The 20,514-nt window shown below is 63.6% G+C and overlaps 2 protein-coding genes across 2 annotated transcripts in view; one reads left to right on the forward strand and one right to left on the reverse strand.

Moving 5' to 3' along the window:
* ADAM12 (ADAM metallopeptidase domain 12) overlaps window positions 1-3,614 on the forward strand; it is a 178,226-nt gene extending 174,612 nt beyond the window's left edge. The window contains 2 exon segments of the mRNA XM_004680953.1: window positions 2,239-2,369; window positions 3,566-3,614. Of these exon segments, the coding sequence (XP_004681010.1) occupies window positions 2,239-2,369; window positions 3,566-3,614 (180 nt within the window).
* Window positions 3,615-10,029: 6,415 nt separating this feature from the next.
* FANK1 (fibronectin type III and ankyrin repeat domains 1) overlaps window positions 10,030-20,514 on the reverse strand; it is an 18,304-nt gene continuing 7,819 nt past the window's right edge. Inside the window, exons 3-11 of the mRNA XM_004680954.2 lie at window positions 19,518-19,642; window positions 17,276-17,357; window positions 16,402-16,476; window positions 15,867-15,932; window positions 11,994-12,159; window positions 11,189-11,332; window positions 10,798-10,875; window positions 10,667-10,711; window positions 10,030-10,554 (exon numbers count right to left, since the gene is read on the reverse strand). Coding sequence (XP_004681011.1) covers window positions 10,489-10,554; window positions 10,667-10,711; window positions 10,798-10,875; window positions 11,189-11,332; window positions 11,994-12,159; window positions 15,867-15,932; window positions 16,402-16,476; window positions 17,276-17,357; window positions 19,518-19,642 — 847 coding nt within the window. The 3' untranslated portion in view covers window positions 10,030-10,488. The remainder of the gene's footprint in view (window positions 10,555-10,666; window positions 10,712-10,797; window positions 10,876-11,188; window positions 11,333-11,993; window positions 12,160-15,866; window positions 15,933-16,401; window positions 16,477-17,275; window positions 17,358-19,517; window positions 19,643-20,514) is intronic.

Genomic DNA, 20,514 nt, shown 5'->3' on the forward strand with positions numbered 1-20,514 from the left:
GGGAGCAGGACAGGCCGACCCACTGAAACCCACTGCTGAGGGGAGCAGCGGGGAGACAGGAGAGGTCTGCGGCGCCCTGGGGGTCCCTCCCTGGCCGCGAATTGAGCTCGCGCTGCAGCGGCTGCGGACAGCTTCGTGGCACAGCGCTTCACCTGTTGCGCCGCCGGGGCGGGCCAGGCATGGGCTCGCTGGTGGCCCTCGTCTCCGGTCCATGCTGGTTCCTGCCGTCTGCTGTAGCTCCTCTCGTCTGTGCCGCCGCTGGCCGGCCGGGCAGGCCTAGCGCCGTACGATTCCCAGCCCGAGACACGGTGGGCTCTGGCCAGCAGCGCTTCCTTGCTCCGCACTTGCCTCTGAGGTGCTCTGCCGCACCTTTGATCCTCTCACTGACCCAACAATGAGCCGGGGGCGAGGCTGCAGAGTGGCCTCCTGGCCTCTGCCGGGCCTCCGCCGTCCTGCGCCGCCCGGGGCAGAGGCTGCGTCGCTCTCACCAGACGGAAGCCGATGAGTTGGGGATTGCACACGGTGGCCAAAGCACAGGGCTACACTTGGATTTAGAAATTTGAAATTCGTGGCTACTGTTAGCAGGACGTGAGCCGGGAAAAGGAGAATGGGGCCATCCAATAGCAGCGCTTGGCTCTCCCCACCATCTGGAAGCTGAATCCTCCCTCCCTCCCTCGTTTAAAATGAAAACAGATCTGAAGGGCTGTTTCCAAGGGGCCTCTCAGGCCCGTTGGGATGACCGGTGGCCAGGCTGGCTCCCAGATCGTCGGCCAGCGGCGTGTGAGAGCTCAGCCTTCCCGAGTCTCTGAGTCCCGCTCGCTCGGCCCTGGGGACTGAGCGCGTCCAGCGGTGGGCAGGGGCCGCCGGCCCTTTCCCACGCAGCTGTGGCTTACCCCCGGGCAGCTCCTTCGGGCCGCTGGACGGCGGTGTCCTTTCAGCCCTGCTCTCATGGCCGAGGAAAAGCCTGTCCAGTGGGGTGAGGACCGTGAGGTGTGAGCGTCCCCGCGTGCTCCTGTGGGTGGGATCCCGAAGCCCCGACGGCCAACGGAATCCTTAGTCTCTTGGGGTGACCTGTCCCCCTCAGTGATGCCAAAGGGCCAGGTCTTCAGGCTTGGTCTCCCTGCCAGGAACAGGCCCCAGCTGCTGGGACAGTGCTGCCCCCCACGAGGACCCCGCGGGCTGGTGCCTCAGGAAGCCGCAATAGGAACCTCGCAGGCACTCAGGTGAGGAGGCAGAATTGTTTAAAGAAAGAAAACGTTTATTAAGAAGAAAGGGAGCAGAAATAAGGTGGGGCTCTGGGGCCAGAGGGCGCAGGGGGGCGGCAGGGAGCCCCAGGAATCTGCGCCTTCTTGCCCTGGGCATCCTAAAGCTCCAGCCCTGACAGGGCAGGTCCCGGCTCACGTGCGCCCAGCGCTCGGCTTGAGCCCTCGGTCTTTATTGTGCTGCTGCCCTTAGTGCTGGGGTGTCGCCCTTGTCTCTGGAGCCCCCCTTAACTCTTCTGTCTGGCCCCACGGCCCCCCTCTGCCTCAGCAGGACAGGCCCCTCCATTTCTGAGCGCCCGAGGCCTGTTCTCCTGGACACTGTCCACACTCACCCGCCAGCCTGCCCGCTGTGGCCGTGCGCTCTGCTGCGTTTTAAAATCTGTGGCTTAGGACGCGCTGACGTCACTGCTGATGGCTCTGGGCTTGCTGTGGGACTGGCCTTGCCCCGCCCACTTGACAGGGGGAGAAGCTGGGGTCCAGGGTGCCCAGTCCAAAGTGTTGGGCTCCGGCCAGAACCCCAACAGCATGCACCCTACCCCTGCCCCACCCCGCCCCTGCTCACGCCTCGGACGCCCAGCGGGCTTTGCCCGTCCGTGAGCACGGCCCGTGGGGAAGTGACCGGGCCGGTGACGGCGGAGGGTGCCCGCGCGCCTGCTCCCGGGTGGTGGGGCCTGTTCCGCTGTACGGCCCGGGCAGAGGTGAGGCGCGGACACAGCTCCATCCCTCCTCACGGCCGCCTCATCTTCAGCCTCTGGCTCAGCTCCCTGTGTGGCCACCCCCAGGCCGCTGGAGAGGATTGGGGTGAGATTAGCAGAGGTGGCCCCAGCTCCCCACCCCACCCCCATTCCAGGAACAGGCCGGAGCCCCGAGGCCACTCACTGACCCTGTGTCCCCTCTGCAGAGGACTCGGGGCTCAAAGGGTCACTGGGTGTGGCCCCGAGACGGGGGTGACGCCTGGTCTTGTGGGTTTTTGCAGGGAACTCGCAAGCCAAACCCTCCTCAGAAGCCTCTGCCGGCAGACCCTCTGGGCAAGGCGGCCCGGCCGGCCAGCACCGCAGCCAGGACCCCGGGCCGGCCCGAGCCCGGCCTCCCCCCGGCGCCCAGCAGGTTGGTCCGACACAGCTCGTCCGTCCCTCGTCCCCCGGACTGTCCAGGCCAGTCTCGCCGAGCCAGGCTTTGAGCCCAGACTGGGGTTTTGGCCCCGGGGAGGGGGGAAGGTGGGGAGCGTTCTAGGCCGTGTGTCCCCTACCTGGGGCCCAGGCAGGTGTGGCCCAGGCAGGCCTGGCTGTGGCACCAGAAGTCTCCTCTGACCCATGACGCTGCCCCACCCCTGGGCCCGAGATGGGGGACAGGGCGGAGGCGAGCAGGGGAGGATGAGCCAGTTGCCAGCAGAGGGGGGCCCAGACACACCGACCTTCGCTTTCAAGGCGATTCTTGTTGCTGGGGTCCCCCCGCCCCCTCCTGTAGAAGAGGCAGGGCCTGAGCCCGCGCGCGGTTTGCCGTGACAGCCCCAGACTGCACAGAGGAGCCCGAGTGACTGCAGCTGGTCGGGTTCGGCCTCACACACCGGGGCGCCCCGGCCTGCTCACACCCCGTCCTGGGCAGGGGCCGCCCCACCCCCCCAGGGCAGGAAGCCAGCTCGTGGCTCCTCAGAGGCAAAGGCCGCCCGGGTCAGCAACTCCGCTTCTCCAAAGGGGCCACACGCCCGTGCTCTCCCGACTACGGGGCGAGACGGCGGCCAACGGGCCGCAGAGGTAAAGCCGGCCAGAGGGGCGGACAGCGGCCCCCCCTTCCGCCGCCTGCGGGCTCCGCGCCCTCACCGCCGGGGCGCCTTCCGCACGGGCTGAAGGGGGAGCTGCTGCCTCCGGCGACAGAGCCGGCGGACGTGGGTCTTGTCCGCGAGGGAAGGCCACCGCCACGCTCATGTTGAGGGACCCCGCCCGCGGCTTGGCACCCCAGGACTGCGCCGTCTGGCACGGTGCAGGCGCCTTGGGACGCCTGAGCTGAGCTGTAAGGGCAGCAAAGCACGTTAAAGACGTAGCGCCCGCGAGGTGCCCCTCTCCCCGCACCCCCCAGCCCTCTGTCGGCCACCTAATGGGCCAAGCACACCCGGCACTGTCTAAACCCCGAACTGAAGTGGACGTCAGCCCCGTCTGCTTTGCTCATGCGGCGGCAAGGGGGGCTCTGAGAAGGGCTCCCCAGGGCCCAGCCGCCCCCCGCAGAGGGGGCCGCCCCCGCGGGCGACAAGTGCACACGTGGCCCCCGGGCCTCTGACGGTCGTCCCCTCTTTCCCGGACACGCAGGCCCGCCCCGAGACAGCCGCCGCCCCGGCCCGCCCACGCCACGGCCTGAAGCGAGGAGCAGCTGGCCCTCGGCTCCGGGAGACGCAGTTTGCACTATCTCCCAACGCCAGTTGGGGTATGTTTGTACCGACCTTAGGGTTTTTGTGACGTCTAAAATGCCGTGTCTTGAGAACTCGGAGCTCCTGCCCGCGGCGCGCCTGCTCAGGTACTTGTGAATTCCTCGTCTATGCAGGATGCTCGCGGGGCGCGGGCGCCGTCCTGGGCATCTCAACCACCACTGAGTTTTCCACGGAAGGAAGGCTTGTTTAGTGAACTTGAAATGTGCTTTATGGGACTCTGGACAGGATGTTTACGTTCTGATCGAGGCTTTCCTTAACCCGTGGCAGTGGCTCTGGTGTCAGGCACAGCTCGAGAGACCCCAGGCAGAGCCCTGAGTGGTAGTCTGGAACCCCTGACCGCACACCAGAGCAGGGGCTTCGGGCCCAGGCTGTGCCCGGCTCTCAGGGAGGCCCCGGCCAGCAGGCAAGCCCACCTGCTACGCCCCGAAGCCCAAGACCACAGGGAAAGTGCCGGTTTCCAGCCAGGAAGCCCTGGGGAGGGCTGGGCTGTGTCGAGGAATTTCAGGGCAGAGACTGGGAGGGGCAGCCAGGCAGAAAGTTGACTGTGAGCTCACTGGCCCTGAGAACGTTTGGAGAGCAGGAAGAAAGGTGGCTTGACAAACACCCAGAGCTTTTCCTGGCTGCCCTTTGGAAGCGGGGTGCCGGTGTGGGCACACCAGCTGGAACCGGACCGTGGGGGGGGTCTTTCCACTGCTCCTGCCGTCAGAGTCCAGCACATCTCCTCAGCTTAACCCAGTATCTCTGTGCAGAGCGATGGGGCTCCCCCTGGGCTGTGCCCAGTAACCAGAGCCCGAGTGCCCGCGCTGCAGAGGACACCCCTCTCTGTGCAGGCGCAGCTAGGGAGACAGGTTGCCCCACGCTCGGCCGTCCCGGCTCGGACGGCTGGACAACAGGGCGCCAGACGGCACCAGGAAGTTCTCTAACCAGCTTCGCTGCAAAAAGGCGTTTTAGCAGCAAGCCCCCCCCCCCAAAGTCTGTCTATTCCTTGACCCTTGGGCCCTGCCTGCTGAGCCCCCGGAATGTGATGAGGACGCCGGCCTCCCCTCCTCGACGTCCGCGAGCCGCAGGCGCGGCGATGTGCCTTAGCCACGTTCTCGCCCCGTGTCTGACCGGGCGGCTGTTTCCCAAGTCCTCAAGACGTCCGCATTCATTGGCAAGAAAATGACAAGAAAAATACTCACCCAAGGGGAAGCACCAGCGTGCGTGCTGCTGGGGAGGTCATCGGGACCCGCGTCCACTCGCAGAGCCGAATGACAGCAGCTCCGTCACTCGCCCGGGCGTTTTAGGGTAAAGATGGCAGTGGGGTCATTTCAGTGGCTTCCCTGTGCCTTAAAGCAGAGCGAAACACGTCCCAGAAGCTCAGCGCCCCACCGTCACCTCTAGGCGCCAGTGGACACGGTGGCGCGCCGTCCACCCGCACGACCGGCGGGGGACCGGCGTCAGCACGCCGCGCTGCAGAGCCCACAGCGGCTGGTTGTGCGGCCAGGGACATCCTGAAGGTGCAGAGCCACGGCAGAGCGTGTCACTGCCGCCGGCTCACCGAGCTGGAGAGTTTACAGCATCTCACGGTGCATACGTGGGCCTGGACTGGCTAGATGCCAAATCCTCACAGCTGGCATCTTCCCCCTCCTCCTGTTACAAGAAGACACGCACGGTTTGGGGGTCTGCCCCTAGAAGGCCAGGAGCAACAGCTTCCAGACGCCCGGGAACAGTATGACGCTGTGGGGTTAGTGCTGTGGTCTCAGCTCCCGTCACCGGTGGCCACTGAGGGCTTACGGCTGGTGACGCCGCCTCATCCCTGCAGGGCTGACCGCTTCTACAGAGCCAGGCAGTTTCTTTCTAGATGAGACCGTATTTAGACCTAATAATCCCTCACGATGCACAGAGAGTGTTACCGAAGGAGCAGAACTTCCCCCCTGCAGTATTTACAAAATGAAGCATCTTCTGCAATAATCTCCAGATTTTTCTGAGGGGAGGTGTTACCCCCTTTTTATAGCTTCACAGATGGTGGAAACAAAGATCAATACTTCTGTTTCAAAGACCGTCTAACTTTTTCAAACTGTGTAGGCATGAAAACTCGAGCCGAGCCCTCAGGCCCTCACTCACCGGGGGCCTCTGCTGCCTGGGTCCGCTCACGGCCTGCAGGGAGCGTGCACTGCCCGTTCCTGGCGAGGCGGACGACTCGCCCCAGGCCGCCTCCGGGACGCTCAGCTCCTGAAAGGTTTGGCATCGGGGACCAGACATGTAGCGATGAGAGAAACAGGCTTCGCGTTTTCCATCTCAAAACGCTCACGGCTGCCCAGCACCAAAGCCGCACCAGCAACGGTTTGCCAGCGCACCGCGCTGACAAACCTCCCCACACACACTCGTGCCTCCTGGACTCATCAGGAATTCTCAGGCCCACGAAACCCAGGCCACGGCTGTCTGACAGATGGACTCAGATCACGGGCGTGGCCCCTGAGGAAACTGCCGAACTCATCTGTCCTGAGGAGCCTGTGCCTGCCCATGGTGCTAACGAGAGCCTGGTGCGGGCAGCCGGCGGGCCCCAGCACCCTGTTTACCCGCGCGCTGAGCCAACGAGGCCCGACCCCTGCCTCCTCCTGGGGTGCACTTCCTGTGGGCCTGGGGGCACACATGGGCCCCCCCTTTCTCCTGCCACCACCACAGAGGCTGGCCATGCTGGGAGCCAGTTTCTCCCAGCACCAAACAGGCCCAGCTGGTCAGGACACGGGGAACCCCGGCTGGACAGATCAGCCTGCTTCCCTGTGTCACCCCACATTTCCTTTCCCCAGATGGACCCACGCCAACCTCAGTGCTCTGCCCCCCATCCCCACCCAGCCAAAGCAGGCATTGCTGCAGCCGCCCCACCCCCACCCCCGAGCCCCCCACAGGCACCCAGGGCTGCAGCAGGAGCTGCCCCCCCGGCACCCAGAAACCCGGCACAATCCCTCTGAGCACAGCACCCACTCACAGGGACCCCCTGCCTCAGCAAGGGGCGTCGCCTTAGACCATCAGCTCATTTTGCACCTGTCATGACTGACCTACCCCACACTCCTAGTGACAGCTACCCCTGTAAACCTATTTGAAAATTAATCATGATTAAAAAACACTGAGATTCATAAGCCCCAGGCTGAGAACCGTTTCTGTGCGGTAAGGAATCTTCCAGAAGCCATCCCCTCCCTGTGGGTGTCCGGTTTCCCTACCTTTCATAAAGGAAGCCCCCTCTTCACCTTCAGGTCAAGGGCCGCTGGGCGTCCAGCCACTTGGTGCTTGTGTCTGCTGGGAAACCGGGGAAACATGGCTTGTAGCGTGCTGTGAACAGCCTGTGAGGACTGTTGGGCCCGGAAGGTGGAACGAAAGTCAGTCTCAACGCGATTAGGCCCTTTCAGGTTAGAGTCTCTGTAACCTACCCCGGTTTTCCCCGTCATCTTCCAGAAACATCTTCCATGTTCCCTGTGAATCTTACCTATTTTAGTCCTCGATTTTGCACATTTTAAATCCAAACAAGAGATGAGACGTCGGGTGATCATTTAGCTTTATAAACAAACGCCATGGCGTTCGTGATCACGGCCTGCGGGCGGCGCGTGGGCAGGGAGAGAGAGAAACTGGAAGGCCGGGGCTCGCTAGCCAGCAAGACGCCGCCCCGTGGCCTCCCGTCAGGTCCGACAGGCAGGGCCATGGCTAGGATGTGTGTGTGGCTCTGAAACGTGGCTACGGCGACTGAGCACAGTACAGCTGCATCTACTGCACAGCACACTGACGTTACGATGCTTCAACCATTTATAACGCTTTGGTTTGCTCATTGTTTTCACGTACCTTGCTATGTTACAGTCTGTCACTCTTGTACACGTATCGGGGTTCTTCCGGTAAACGCAACCTGCGATTTCCATGGAAAAAGTCATTAAGCATATTATAGCCAATAAATGGTATACAGTAAAGATGTGTCCCGTTCATTGCTAGGAATGCCACCAAGCAAGGGGCGGACTCCCGCTATGAAAGGCGTGTCCTTGGCCTCATTTACAGATGCGTATGGAAATTCTGGGACGACACAGAAGAGCTAAGAAAAACGGAGCGGGGTGGGGGTGGGTTCAGGGGAGGCATCAGATCACAGGACGCGAGGGGAAGAAGATGCCTTTCCACGCGCACACTGGTGGGGAGGGGGCCGGGGAGGAGCAGGGGAGAAAGTCTGTGGGAACTATGAATATATGAGTTATCAAAACAAATGTCAGCTTACCTTATTTACCAAGAAGATAAATTGAAAAAGCAAGCAGATTAAAACATTTGTATCAGACTTAACCAGCATGAAAATCTAAGCGTAATGAATATCTATTTATAAAATTTTTAAATAGCATCCAACTTCATAAATAAAGAATCGATGCCCTCCCCAGCAAGACAGATACACGGAAGGCTAACAGGCGTTTTTCTCCCACCACCCCCAGTGGCAAAGCAAGCGTGCACAGAGCTAATACAGATGCCATGAATATTGATTAAATCGATACGTAGCATTCGGGACTCTTCAGAAATACAGACTGCGCCTCCTTTCAGAGAGCCTCCAGAAAATTATGTGAACATGTACACATAATCTGTAACATATTCTAATATATAATGTATAAACATAAACTATAAATCTATGTATATATAATTAAAATGAAGGAAAACAAATTCCAGATGGTACAAATTCTCAAAATGATCGTGCACTGACAGTAGCAGAACAATTCTGTGGCCCACAACTGCCACGATTCTGGAGTCAGAGACCAGTCAGATTATCTAGCAAATGCCACGCCAACGCGCCCGCCCAGCGCACCCACTGCTCAGCCCGACTCCGAGCACGCACTTGGGAGGCACCCGCTGCGCCCAGCTGCCGGCTGAGGGTCCCAGTCGGGAAGGGTTGAGGTGAGGCCGGGAAGTTTGTATTGTACAAGGATCCCAATTAAATCTTTTCAAGGGGACACTCAGAAAACCTCCCGCGGGAGCTGCAAACAAGGCTGAGGAGTGACCGTAGCCCTGACTCACATATCAGCGAAGATGAAAGTCAGCGCGTTTGCTAGCCGCCATAAAAACTACGTCATACAAAAAAATAAACCTGGGGGGGAATAGCAGGAATGAATTTGTACAAATAAAAAAACTATTAACCGTAAAAAAATAGATTCAAACCATGAGTGGCTGCTTTGGGGAAATTGAAACAAGATAATCCACCCTCTGGTCTCACCGAGGAAAGAGCAGACGAACAGAACGTACAGCTGGCCCGTGGGCACGCAGACCCCACTGCCCGGCGGGGCCTCAGCGGGGCGGGGGCGGTTCAGGCCAAGGAATCTGACGAGCCGGCCACCAAGCCAGAGGTCACGGGGAAGGCCACAGTGCTGCTGCCAGACGCCAAGAGCCCGCTGTGACCTGATGACGCTCAGATAAACCCATCCCTGAGGCTGACTGGACGAAACGAGACCGGAAACAGCGTCGTCGCGAGACGTCTGGTGGTCTCACCTGTCGGCCTGCGGGCTGTCGCCGTGAGCAGCTCTTCCATGTCAGCGGCTTCCATTTCCTCCTCACAGATCACGTCCATTCTAGACAACGTTGGCCCTGGCGGGCGTCACCAGTGAGACGTGGGGACTTTGAAAACTGCCGAAGGGGAGGAGTCACTTCCACTCACCGCCACTACCCGTGGCATCCACGTCAGGACGCGGCCACGGCTTCGGGGCCAGGAAGGTGCCTCCCGGCCTGAGGCCAACGGGGTACGACGAGCCCAGCCACCGAGGGGGCTGGTGTCTGCAGAGACGGAGAGACGGGAGCAAGGCGGGTTGAACCCCGAGCAGAGCTTTGGGACGTGTGGCCGTGATCAGGTGTGCAGAGCTTTCGATCCAGCCGACGCAGAGGACTGTGCCCGCAAAGCTAAGCCGTAGTGCGGCAGCGGAGGGCTGTGACCCACAACCCCCCCCCAAGGGGGCAGTGTGCGCTGCACGGGGTACCCGAGGGCCGCGCAGACGCAGAGGGCCGTCCCCCGCCTTCCTCCCAAAGCCTCCACCGGCCTTTCCCGGAGAAAGTCCCGCTGCTGTGCAGGCCGTGGCAGGTGGCCCGGGGCGGACACAGCGCAGGCCGCCTCCCCGCTCACGCCCTCGCTGCCTTCCAGTGTCCAGCTGAGCCACGTGCTCCTCCCGCCTGTGGCCGGCCCAGTCGGCAGGCCTGGTGGCACCATTCCCTGACCCAAACGGAGCAATCTCCACACCCTCCCGCTCTCAAGACCACCCTCCGCCGAGCACCTGGGCAGCGCCAGCCAGGTGATCCCCCGTCAGGGCGCACGTGGGGACGCCTCCTGCTCGGACTGGCCGTCCGGGCAAGCCTGGCCGGCGTCCCCTGCGCCAGGCACATGGGAGTGTTGAGATACCGACTCTGGGCTTTGACGTGAGGCCGACAGTTGAGAAGAAAAGATTTCACGTGGCTCCGGGCTCGTGGGGGAGGAGCAGCGCCCACCAGGAGGGACCCCAGGGGACCCCAGGAGGGACCCCAGCGCAGCCCGGGGAGGGAGAAGAGCCCTGTGTGCCAGCAGCTCTGAGGCACCGACGTTTCCTTTCACACCAGCTCAAAAGGCGCACGAGGAAGCAAGCGTGGCGTCGGGTCCCAGTGAGGACACGGCGGCGCTTGGGTAAAAAGATGTATTTCAACGTGGGACGGTCGTAGGTGCGCCGGTTACCAGGTCCCTGTGAAGCTTCAACTAAGTAAATAACCCGCCGTAGCCCCGGGGCTGCAGCTCATCGCTCTGCGTGGACAGCCGGCCCCGCCCTGCTGCCCTCGGCCCTCGGAGACCAGCGGTCAGCGGACCAGCGACTTCTTGGGCATTTGCTTCTTGTTCCTCTCTTCCAGCAAGGAGATCACGTTCTAGGTAAACAGAAAACACGTGGCTGGGGCCCCAGGGGCGGGCGTCTGGGATCTCTGCTGGCAACTTCAAGTGGTGCAAGTTAGCCCTGAGCAGCAGAAAGAACATTCCAACCTGTCTGTCAAAAACTCTGGCCATCTCCAGGACGCCTTTGCCGAACTGGGAGAGAGAACAAGGAGCGTGGTCATCCGTGTGTGCTATGCTCTCCTCCCGCGGAGCGTCTCCGGGAAAGACCGCGTCTTTACCTCGTTTTTCACAGTTGCGTCTGCCCCCTTCTCGAGAAGCAGCTGGACTAACTCCTCGTGGTTGTTCAGGACGGCCACCTGAGAACCGCAGAGCCGGGCCCCTGTGAGCCCCCGGGCCCCTGTGAGCCCCCGGGCCTCCGCGTGCCCGGCGCAGGGGTAGGGTGGGGCGGGCTCTGGCCCTGCGGGAAGCTGACCGCGCAGAGGCAGGCAGTGGCTGTGTCCAGGCCCACGGGGGCCAGGCCCGCGGCTGGACAGCAGAGAGGCTTCCACGGGCCTGTGCTGCCCGACAGGGACATGGCCCTGGAGCTTTGAAAGTGACCGCTGTCAACAAAGAGCCGTCGAGGTCCCTGTGAGGCGGCAGGGAGCAGCAGGCTTTGGGGCGGGGCCCTACCATCAGGGGCGTCTTCCCGTCCTTATCCCTCCTGTTCACGTCCGCTCCGGCCTCAATCAGCAGCGAGGCCACGCGCTGGTTTCCTGAGACCGCGGAGACCCTCATGAGTGGGGTCCACCCCGAGCCCGTGTCTGCCACGTCCACCTGCGACGCCAGAGAAGAGCTGCTCTCAGCCGGCCTGCCGCCCAGAGGGACGCCCAGCTGGCTGCAGGCGCACTGAGGAGCTGCACGTGCTGGGGCCCCGGGCCCCCCCGACACTCCCCCCCTCAGCTCTGCTCCGTGCGGACGGTACAACAAGGAGGGAAATGCCAGGGTGTCCCTCACTCCTGGCGCCCGGAGCCGCCCCATGCTCTCGCGCCTGCCTTCCCTCGGCAGGGCTTTGAAGTTCGTTGTTACTTTCAAGTGACTTGAAGCGGTTTCAAGTCCTTTCCGAGCAGCCTGCTCGCACATACTTGCCCCCTAAGCTGGCAGTGCCTGTGGCTGTCGGGATGGGACCCGGGGGCAGAACACACAGGAGCAGCCAGGTCCAGCCCGGGCGGCCTCCTCCCCGCAGCCGTCCCCCCGAGGAACGCGCCCGGGCCGCCCCCCGGCCAGGGACACCCCTCGATCGAGGAGTGCGCTGGCACACGTGTGGATACCGCCGCCTCCGTGCGCCCCTGGAGACAGCAACTCTACCTGCCCCGGGCAGCAGGCCCAGGCCATGGGGGCGCGGCCGTCCCGGGACGGCCTGAGGCTGCGTCAGGCCTGCTGGCCCTTGCGCCCCCGGGTCGACCCCCAGCGGGCTGGCGCGGCGGCGAGGCCCCACCTCACAGCCGTCCCGGATCATCCACTCGATCACGTGGCAGTGGCCGCCGTCGGCAGCCCAGTGCAGGGCCGTGCAGCCCCCCAGGTCGCGTGTCTCCCAGCTGGCGCCGTGGCTGCGCAGGAGCTTCACGACGTCCAGGTGGCCCGCGTAGCACGCGAGCATCAGACTGCAACACACGGGGCACGGGCTGGGGGCCACTCCGGGGGCCCCTCCTACCCCCATCCCCCTGGCTCGCCCCAGAGTAGAAGAGCCACGAAAACTGCTTAGAGAAAGGGCCCCCCCCTGGGTGGCGCAGGGGTCCAGTCTCAGCACGGTGCAGCTGCCGCAGCCACGACAGCCCGAGTCCGTCCCTGGACAGCCCGAGTCCAGTCCCCCGCGGCCCCCTCAGCAGCGGGCTTCAGTGGATCCGCCTGCTCTGCGCCCCGCGCTGTCTCTAGGGGGGAGTCATTTCTCCCTCACCTGTACCCGGTTCTTGTGTGCATAAGTAAGCAAATCTCTTTTAAACATGACTTGGAGAAAATAGAAACCTCACACAGACACAGTGTGGTCTGAGCACACGGGGTGTTCTTCGGCCATAGAAGTGAGTGAAGACTGCCGGGCCCGCCAGTAACAATGTTTGGCTCAGCGTCATCGTGCTATGTCGGTAAGGGAAGATAAACCTCGTGCACGTGACCGGGCCAGGGCCCCTGCGGACTGGCTCAGTCAATGCCGCTCCGGACGCGGGGCGCTGCCTGGGCTGCCCACGGACGAACCTCCAAACGCCGCGTTAAGCGCAGGACGCCAAGCACAGGCCTCTGCAGCTGAGACCGTGTTAGTGCGACTGTCCCGGGCAGGAGGGGCCCGGACCCCTGCGGGTGCCGCGCGGGGGGAGAAGGCCGGGGGACTGCTCCGGGCAGAGGCGTCCTCCCTTCTGAGCGGATGGAACGTTCTGGAATTAGTGGTGGCAGCTGCGCGACTCTGCTAATGCACTGGAAAAGTGAAATGCCAATTGCACACTTTAGGGCAGTGGATTTTGCAAGCATGCGCGCTTCGTCTCCGAGTTAGAAGTGAATCGTCACTGTGGTTGAGATACAGCCGTGGTGATATTTAGAAGAGAAGAAAGGAGACAAAATACCCATTTGACGCCGTCTGAGGGAACTGCCGAGCCGGCTGTACTCTAAATATTGGTATTTCAAGAAAACTGTTAAACATTTGCTGGCTTTACGGGAGGAGACGTAGCAGCCTCAGCTGACGCTCTTTTTTCACAGCTCGTAAGCTCATAAAAATAAATCATGAAGTTAAGAAATCCCTCCCTCTTTTGCAACTCCCAATTCAGCAGGTGGCCAGACAGCTCCCAGAGGCGCTCAGGGTGCCGTGCGGGGAGGACGCTCACACAGCCTCCTCACGCGGTGGGAGACTCCCCTGCGAAGGGGACACTGAGGCTCACGGAGCCCCGGGCCGCGGGACCCCTGTTCGCGGGGCCGCTGCGGGGCCCACGCAGGCCGCAGCACCAGCTGAGGCGTAACCTGGGGCAGCTCCAGCCGGAACCCTGCTCAGCTGGCCTGGGAACGAGAGGCGCCGTGGCCCTGAGCCCCCCGATACCGTGAGGCCCCACGACTCGGCTCTGCTGTTGACTTTCAAATCGGCCAAAGTATAATCCCAGGAAAGTTTCTAACCTTCGTCACTAGCAAGGCTCCGCCTTCTCTACGTTAACTGTTCACCGCAAGCTACTATGAGCTCCTGGCGCAGACAGCCATTTTTCAAATGCACAGTTGGGGTTTTGGGGGTGGGGGGGAGACCGCCTACCTATTCCAGTTATTTCCCCAGAAAGCCCTGACCTCTGGCGTTCGGTCGTTAGAATGTGTCTTTTCTTGGTGATTTCTTTCGATGCTTGTGTCTTTCACACTACACGATCAAGAGCCTTCTGCACTGTTTTCGAGTCCTTTTTTCAAGGTTTTGCTTTTTGTACTTAGTGCCAGCTGCTCCGACATGTATTTTCGTACTCGCTGGCCGATCAGAACGCAGTTTGCTCTTCCCGCCTCCCCCCGCGCGGCGCCGGCTGAGCACACGCGGCTCACGTGCATGCGTCCACTTCCAAGTTTCACTTTCACGTCTTTTCTCTTCTGCCCAACTGACTGCAGTCACTGCACTTGATAAGGCACTTTACAAACTGCCAAGGCAGAGCCACATTCTTCCTTGAGAAAGTATCTATTACTTGTTACCGTCTATTTCTTATTCCAGGCAAATTACAGAACCATTTTTGACAGGTTCCCAAGAAAAATTCCTGCAAGGCTTCGCAGAGCCTACCTGTTAGCTCGGGGACGCCCGGAGAGCTGCACTCAGTCTGGTCACTCGATACGGTACATTTTCACCGGTTTCGGTGCAAAGCTGACCTCTTTTGCACGCTCGCGTGTCCCCCGCCTTACTGGGAGGCCGGCCGGTGCGTCACTCAGGACTGCTCCCCTCTCCCTCGCGTCTGCCCACTGTCTAGAGCCTCCACCCTGCGCCCAAATATTTGAAGTCGGTTCTGCCAGAATCGAGCCCTGTCTCCAGCCTCATCCCAGCGTTTCCCAGCCGAAGAGCCCCCACACGCCCACCGTCGACGAGCAGGGGCTCCCCGTCGCCCTCCCCAGCTCCCGTGAAACCGTGCTGAGTCCAGCGGCCAGGCCCGGAGAGGCCAGCGGGCTGCCCCTCGCACGGCCCCCGCCCCCGCCCTCCACTGCATTGGGCTGACCCCGGGCTCCCCACGGACCTTCCGAGGGACCCCGCCAGCGCCAGCACCGCGAGCGGCTCCCGGACCCCAAGGCGGCCGCAGCCAGACTGGGCCCTGGGCACACGTGTCTGTGCGGACGCTGGGGATTTCGGGTTTTGTGCTCCTTGGGCTGAGTCTGGTGGTTCAAGTTTCGTCATAAAAAATACCTCCACCAGCAGATTCGCCAGATTTCCTGCGGCTGAAGCAGCTGCTGCCTGTCCTGTTCACATGGTCTCCAGAAGCGTCACCCACACCCTTTGAAACTCGTGATCTCTTGTCTCAGACGGGCGAGAGTGGCCTCGGCCGGTGTTTTCTAAGGCCTCAGAGCCTGCCTCGCTGTTGATTCTTCCCCTTTCCTTCCAATGTTTTTCTTTTTCCTCTTTTAAAGTGGCATTATTCTTTTGCAAACTTCTGGAGCCATTCAGAAAACCGCTTTTTAGACTTAGACACTGTCTGATACCGCTGCTGAGGGGTGCCCCCTGCACTGCGCCCAGAGTGGCGCAGGAGGCCCTCGGCGCTAGAGGCACTTCTTGGGTGCTCCTGGCCTTCCTCGGCCCCCTGGGAGCGGGGCTGGCTGTGCCCAGTGCAGGGAGGGGCCAGCTCAGGCCTGTCCTGTCCACATTCAGTGGCAAATAGTCATCGAGTTGATGAATAAGCTAACTAGGCCAAACTGTAGGCTAGGGATTGTTTTCAACCTTTCTCAAACCTCCCGCCACCTGAGTGTGGGCGTCCAGAGACAGGCTCTCAGCAGCAGCTTTCCCTGAACCTCTGGGAGGTTCTCGGTCACAGTTCCAGCTGTGACAGCGGTTTATGACTTTAGCGACATGAGATGCCTGTTTGCAGAATTGGGTGGAGACGCAGCGACTGTCTCAAGGGAGGGCCGGGGACGGACCGCAGGCACCTAGGGGCAAATGCCCAGAGCGGGTAGCGACGGCCACAGCTGGACAGCTGGGGCTGGGCAGGGGCCTCAGACCCCCGACCCCGGCAGCCACTGGCACCCTGGTCACGCAGGACAAGGCCTGTGTCACAGTCACCAGCTCTGTGACCAGCTCACCTCAGTCTCAGCTCCGTCAAGAGAAACGGGCCAAGTCGGAGCCTGGCATGCCACTACCGGGGCGCAGCCCAGCCCGCGCCCCACCCACCTGTCCTTGCCGCTTCCGTTCCTCAGACTCACGTCGGTGCCGCTGGACACGAGCAGCTTCACCAGCCTGAGGGGAGAGGCCAGGGCCGCTGCCGAGCGCTTCTCTGCCGTGTTTGCCAAAGGGCATTTCAGTGGTTAAAATAAAAAGCGGGTTAATGTGTGGTTGTGTACACATCTACGCGTTGGACACACTCACAAAATATCAGAACGAGCCACCGAGATGCCCGACACCGGCCTGGGGGCGCTGACCACTGTGCAGGGCTGAACGAAGCCTCAGCCCTTTCTTTTTTAAGGAAATTCAAATTCCAGTGACTGCTCTCCCCAGCACCACAGAACGGGCTGCAAAGCAGCGCCAGAGGTCACCTCCCTTCGCGCCTGCACCTCTGTGACCTCGCAGCGGACGGCCGAGTGCGTGCTCAGCCCCTTTGGGGGACAGCTGGGGGAAGAGCAGCAGCTGGGCCCCCCGGGGCCCCTGCCCTGTCCCTGCCAGCCCGGGGAGCCCTGAGGGGCGGGGCCCGCCCCGGCAGAGCGCCCACCTGGTGTACCCCTTCTGGGCGGCGACCATCAGCGCGGTGAAGCCGAACTTGTTGGGGACATCCACCTGGATGGAGCTGGGGAGACGCGGAGGCGTGACCCGCCGGGGGTGCCCGGGGCCACAGTGGCGCACTCCCGAAACGCCCAACTTCTTCCAGGCATCCAGGGCCCGTCGCCTCAGGCTGCCCCGCCTGGCATTTGCCAAGACTCGGATTCTCGGGAGGTCGGAGCGCCGCCGCCAGTTCCCTTACAGCAGGCGCTGCCTTCAGCTCGAGACCACACGCGACCCCGAGGCGCGTGGGGGGCCCCTCTGGGACCGTCAGGCACCCGCTTGCCGCTGAGCATCCCCTCATCTAGGGGCGCAGGGTGCTGGGGTCAGCCCGCAGCTCAGTTTTCTGTGGGTGCGGCCTGACTCCAGCGGCCCAGGCAGCGACTTGTGTCCAGAGGCACTGGGACACTGACCCTAAGCAGACCCCGGCTACCATCCTCGTTCCATCCTCCCTGGTCACCGAGGGGCAGTGACCCCCCTGTAGCGCCCGTGCTGGCCTGATTCCCGGGGCCCTCAAGCTTTTGAATCAGAAAGAACAGACCGAGTGACCCCTCCATCTCGGCAGGGGTAATCAGACAGGGGCCTGGGCAGAACCTTCTGGGAAGAAAGGGATGCCCGGGCTGGCGACTCTCCCGGCGGTGACCACAAGCCCCACGAGGCCTCAGCCCCCCGAGGGGGGCGGCCCTCTCCGTGGGGGCTGCTGGACTCACCGCTGGACTCAGCCGTCCCCAGGGAGCCCGTCTCTAAGGACGGGGTTCGGGGGCATAAAGCGGCCCGGGGCTTGACGGGGGGCGCGGAACAGCGGACAGGCCACGGCGCCCGCTCACCCGCCTTGGAGTATCCGGGCCAGCAGGTCTTCGTCGTTGACGCTGACCGCTCGGTGGAAGTGCTCGCTGCTGAGGGGCTCTCCTGGAGAAACAGAGGCGGGTCGCCCAAGGCGGGGGGCTGGGGCAGCAGCCCCCTCGGGGGAGGTGGGGAGCAGGCCAGGCCGGCCTTTCGTCACATCACAGAAGCGCTGGCTCCAGGCTGCGCTGACCTTTGGGAATGACCCTCCCGGTTCCGTCAGACTTGGCCAACCCTCAGCGCCGTCGCTGCCCCAAGGAGCTGGTTTCTGGGCCAGAGTCGCCGGCCAACTTGAGCGGCCAACGAGTGACCAAAGGGCAAAGCGCGAGCGTTTCTGAGGCAGCAGCCACGCCTCCCCGGGAAGCGGAGCCGCGGGGTGTCCCTGGCGCTTGTGGCCCAGTGGGGTCACAGCAGGCTGGGCAGCCTGGGCAGGGGAGGGGCCCGCCAGGCAGCCAAGGGGCAGAGAGGAGGCGGTCCTCGTTGGGGCATGCACCCCAGAAGAGAACAGGGGCCTCAGGGCACAAACGAGTCCAGGTGAGGCCTAGAGCCAAGGACGGGCAGGCGGCCTCCCTCGGGGTGCGGTGGGGGTCCCCCTGCCGCTCGGCAGGAGGCTCGGCACCTATGGCGGGGCTATCTGGGGCTGTCCTGGGAGCGGGGACTGGGGTGTTGGCTGCAAGGGCTTTAGGGCGTCAGGGCAGCAGCGCCTGGGAGATGCCAGCCTGTGAGTGCTCTTGCGCAGGTGAAGGACGCGAGACTCGCTCAAACGGGGCGAGCAGCTCTAGGCAACCCCCCGGTAAGAGCCTCTCCAGGGAGCTCACCCGTCCCCCGCGGCTCCTAACAGAGACCGCCCGGCCGGGTCTGCAGGTGCTGACCCTCCCGTGGACCCCGCCCTGCCCTGTCCTGCTGCAAGGCCCCATGCGGGCCTGTCCACACTGCCAACGCCCAGGGCCCATCGGTCCTGGCATTGCAAGACGGGGTGAACGTTGGAAAAACACCCACATGGGCAAGGCCTCCCAGTCTCCAGTCAGTGGCACTCTGACCTCTCAGCCGGCCCCCCAAAGCCTGCAGGGCACGGGAGCAGAAAGAGTGGATTCCCTCTGCTTCCCGAGCCTGCCGGTGGGTGAGAGGGTGGGGGCTGGCAGCCTGTGCCAGTGGGGAAAAGCAAGTGCCGGCCCTGGCGGCCTCCGGAAGCAGCCGCAGCGGCAGGCCGAGCCCTGGTCCCTGCAAGCCGGCCTCTGCCTTCCCGGCGCGGCCCCCGACGCCGCCCGTGCGCGCAGCCGCGGCCCTGGCTGCAGTGGGTGTGACGGTGCCAAGAGCCTGCTGGTGACCCCAGGGCTGGCCCGCACCCCGCCAGCCCCTCCCGGCCAGTGCCAGTGGCCTCCCGACTGCGGGAGGACCTGTCCCCCAGCGGACGTGAGGGCCAGCAGGGAAACCGGCCTTCCTCCTCCTCCTCTGCGTTCCACCTCCGGCCTTTCCATTCTCTGCCCGCCACGACCAGGGGCCCCGGCCAGCTCGCGGCCGCTGACCCCACGGAGCCAAACCGCATCCCGTGAGATGCGGCGGCTGTGCTGGGGGGAGACACTCTGGGCGAAGGCGCGCTCAGGTGGCCTGTGTCCTGCCCCCGGTTCCCAGGAATCGACGCTCACGGACACAGTTAAGACGCAGGGACCGAGCACGCCGGCCAGGCTCCCCGCGCTGGACAGCACTTTCCTCACAAAGGCGAGACCTGCTCGCGGGCCAGGGCCCTCCACCCACGCTAACTCTGCACACACGGGCTACCATGACCCCAGGAAGTAGCTGCGCCCTAAACCTGACCTGGGCAAAGGGAGCGGGTCGGGGTGGTGGCCTGGGCCCCCGCTTCCGAGCGAGTGCGCACCCCCTCCCCTGGGCGGCAGAGGGCCCTGCCCGCCCCAGGGCCAGACCCACACACGGAGGCCGCTCGGCCCCGTGTGGCTCCCGAGGACCCCAGACAGGCAGCCCCCGCCCCGGGGGGCCAGCGCCCAGTCCGGCCCCAGCCCACCGGCAGGCCAGTCCCGGCACCGGGAAGAGCTGCTGTCCCGATTCTGAGTGAGCGGCCTGCCCCGGGTCTCGGGGAGCCAGGTCTCCCCAGGCTCAAACGCACCATCGTGGCTGCTTTCCAGGGAGCCCCCGAGCCGGAACGCTCCGGCCCCTCCCTGCGGCCTCTGCGCCGGTCCCGAGAAGCCGCGGCCGGCGGGCGGTACTCACTGGTCGTGCACACGGTGACCACGGGGCTGTAGTCAAATTCTCCAGAGGGGCTGGTGACCTTCAGCCGAAACCGGTACAGTGTCCGCGGCGCCAGGCCCTCCACCACATGCCTGGTGGCGTAGCCCCTGGAGGGGGGCACGGGGCTCTCTCAGTACCCCGCCGGCACTCGGGAGCGGGAGGACGCAGCGGCTGTCTGCAACCGGAGGTGGCCTGAGCTGCGGCCGCCGTCTCCCACCCCGCCACTGCCCTCCGGCTCCTGACTCCAGTGCTCCTTCTCGGCAGCGCTCTCCTGAGGCCAGAAGCACACTTGGGGGTCACAGGCATCCCGCGGACTCAGAGATCCACCCCCTTCACTCCTGCGACCCGATCTGCAGGGCCCGTTTCCACCAGGAGCAGACGGCCGAGGCAGTGCCCATGTCGGGCTGAGCTGCCAGTTCCCGTGACGTCGCGGCTCGAGCCCCAGCCCACGCCCGCGCTTAGACAGCCAAGGCCACCCCACAGCCCCGCAGCCGCGCCGTGGGCGAGGCCGGAGAGCAGCCTGGTGGGGCGGGAGGGGGCGCCGGGACCCCGAGAGCGGCCCGCGCGGCCTCCAGCTGCCCGTCAGACAGGCGGCCCCTCCGGCAGGGCGGGCAGATGGGCCCTGGGCGGTGCTGAGGTGCAGCCCTGCTCTCAGCGTGAAGTGACTCCCAGCAGCCCGGAGCCCGCAGACCAGGCAGGGCAAGGAGGCACGGACTGGGACACGGCGTCCGGCGGGAAGGCCGAGGGCGACCCGGGCGCCTGGGGACGGGCGGCTGACCGGCACCCTGAGCTCGGGGCCTCGAGCCCGCTGCCGTGTCTGAGCACTGAAGTGGTCACTGGGCCACTTTCCTTCTGTGGTTTCTCCAGCATGGGAACTCTGGAGCTGCGTGAAGTGCTGGACGCCCGCCACCCCTCAGGCACCGCAGGTCACTCACACGACTGGACTGGACACCGCCACCCCTCAGGCACCGCAGATCAC

This window comes from Condylura cristata, unplaced genomic scaffold (assembly GCF_000260355.1).
Source record: "Condylura cristata isolate star-nosed mole 26May11 unplaced genomic scaffold, ConCri1.0 scaffold00011, whole genome shotgun sequence".
NCBI lineage: Eukaryota > Metazoa > Chordata > Mammalia > Eulipotyphla > Talpidae > Condylura > Condylura cristata.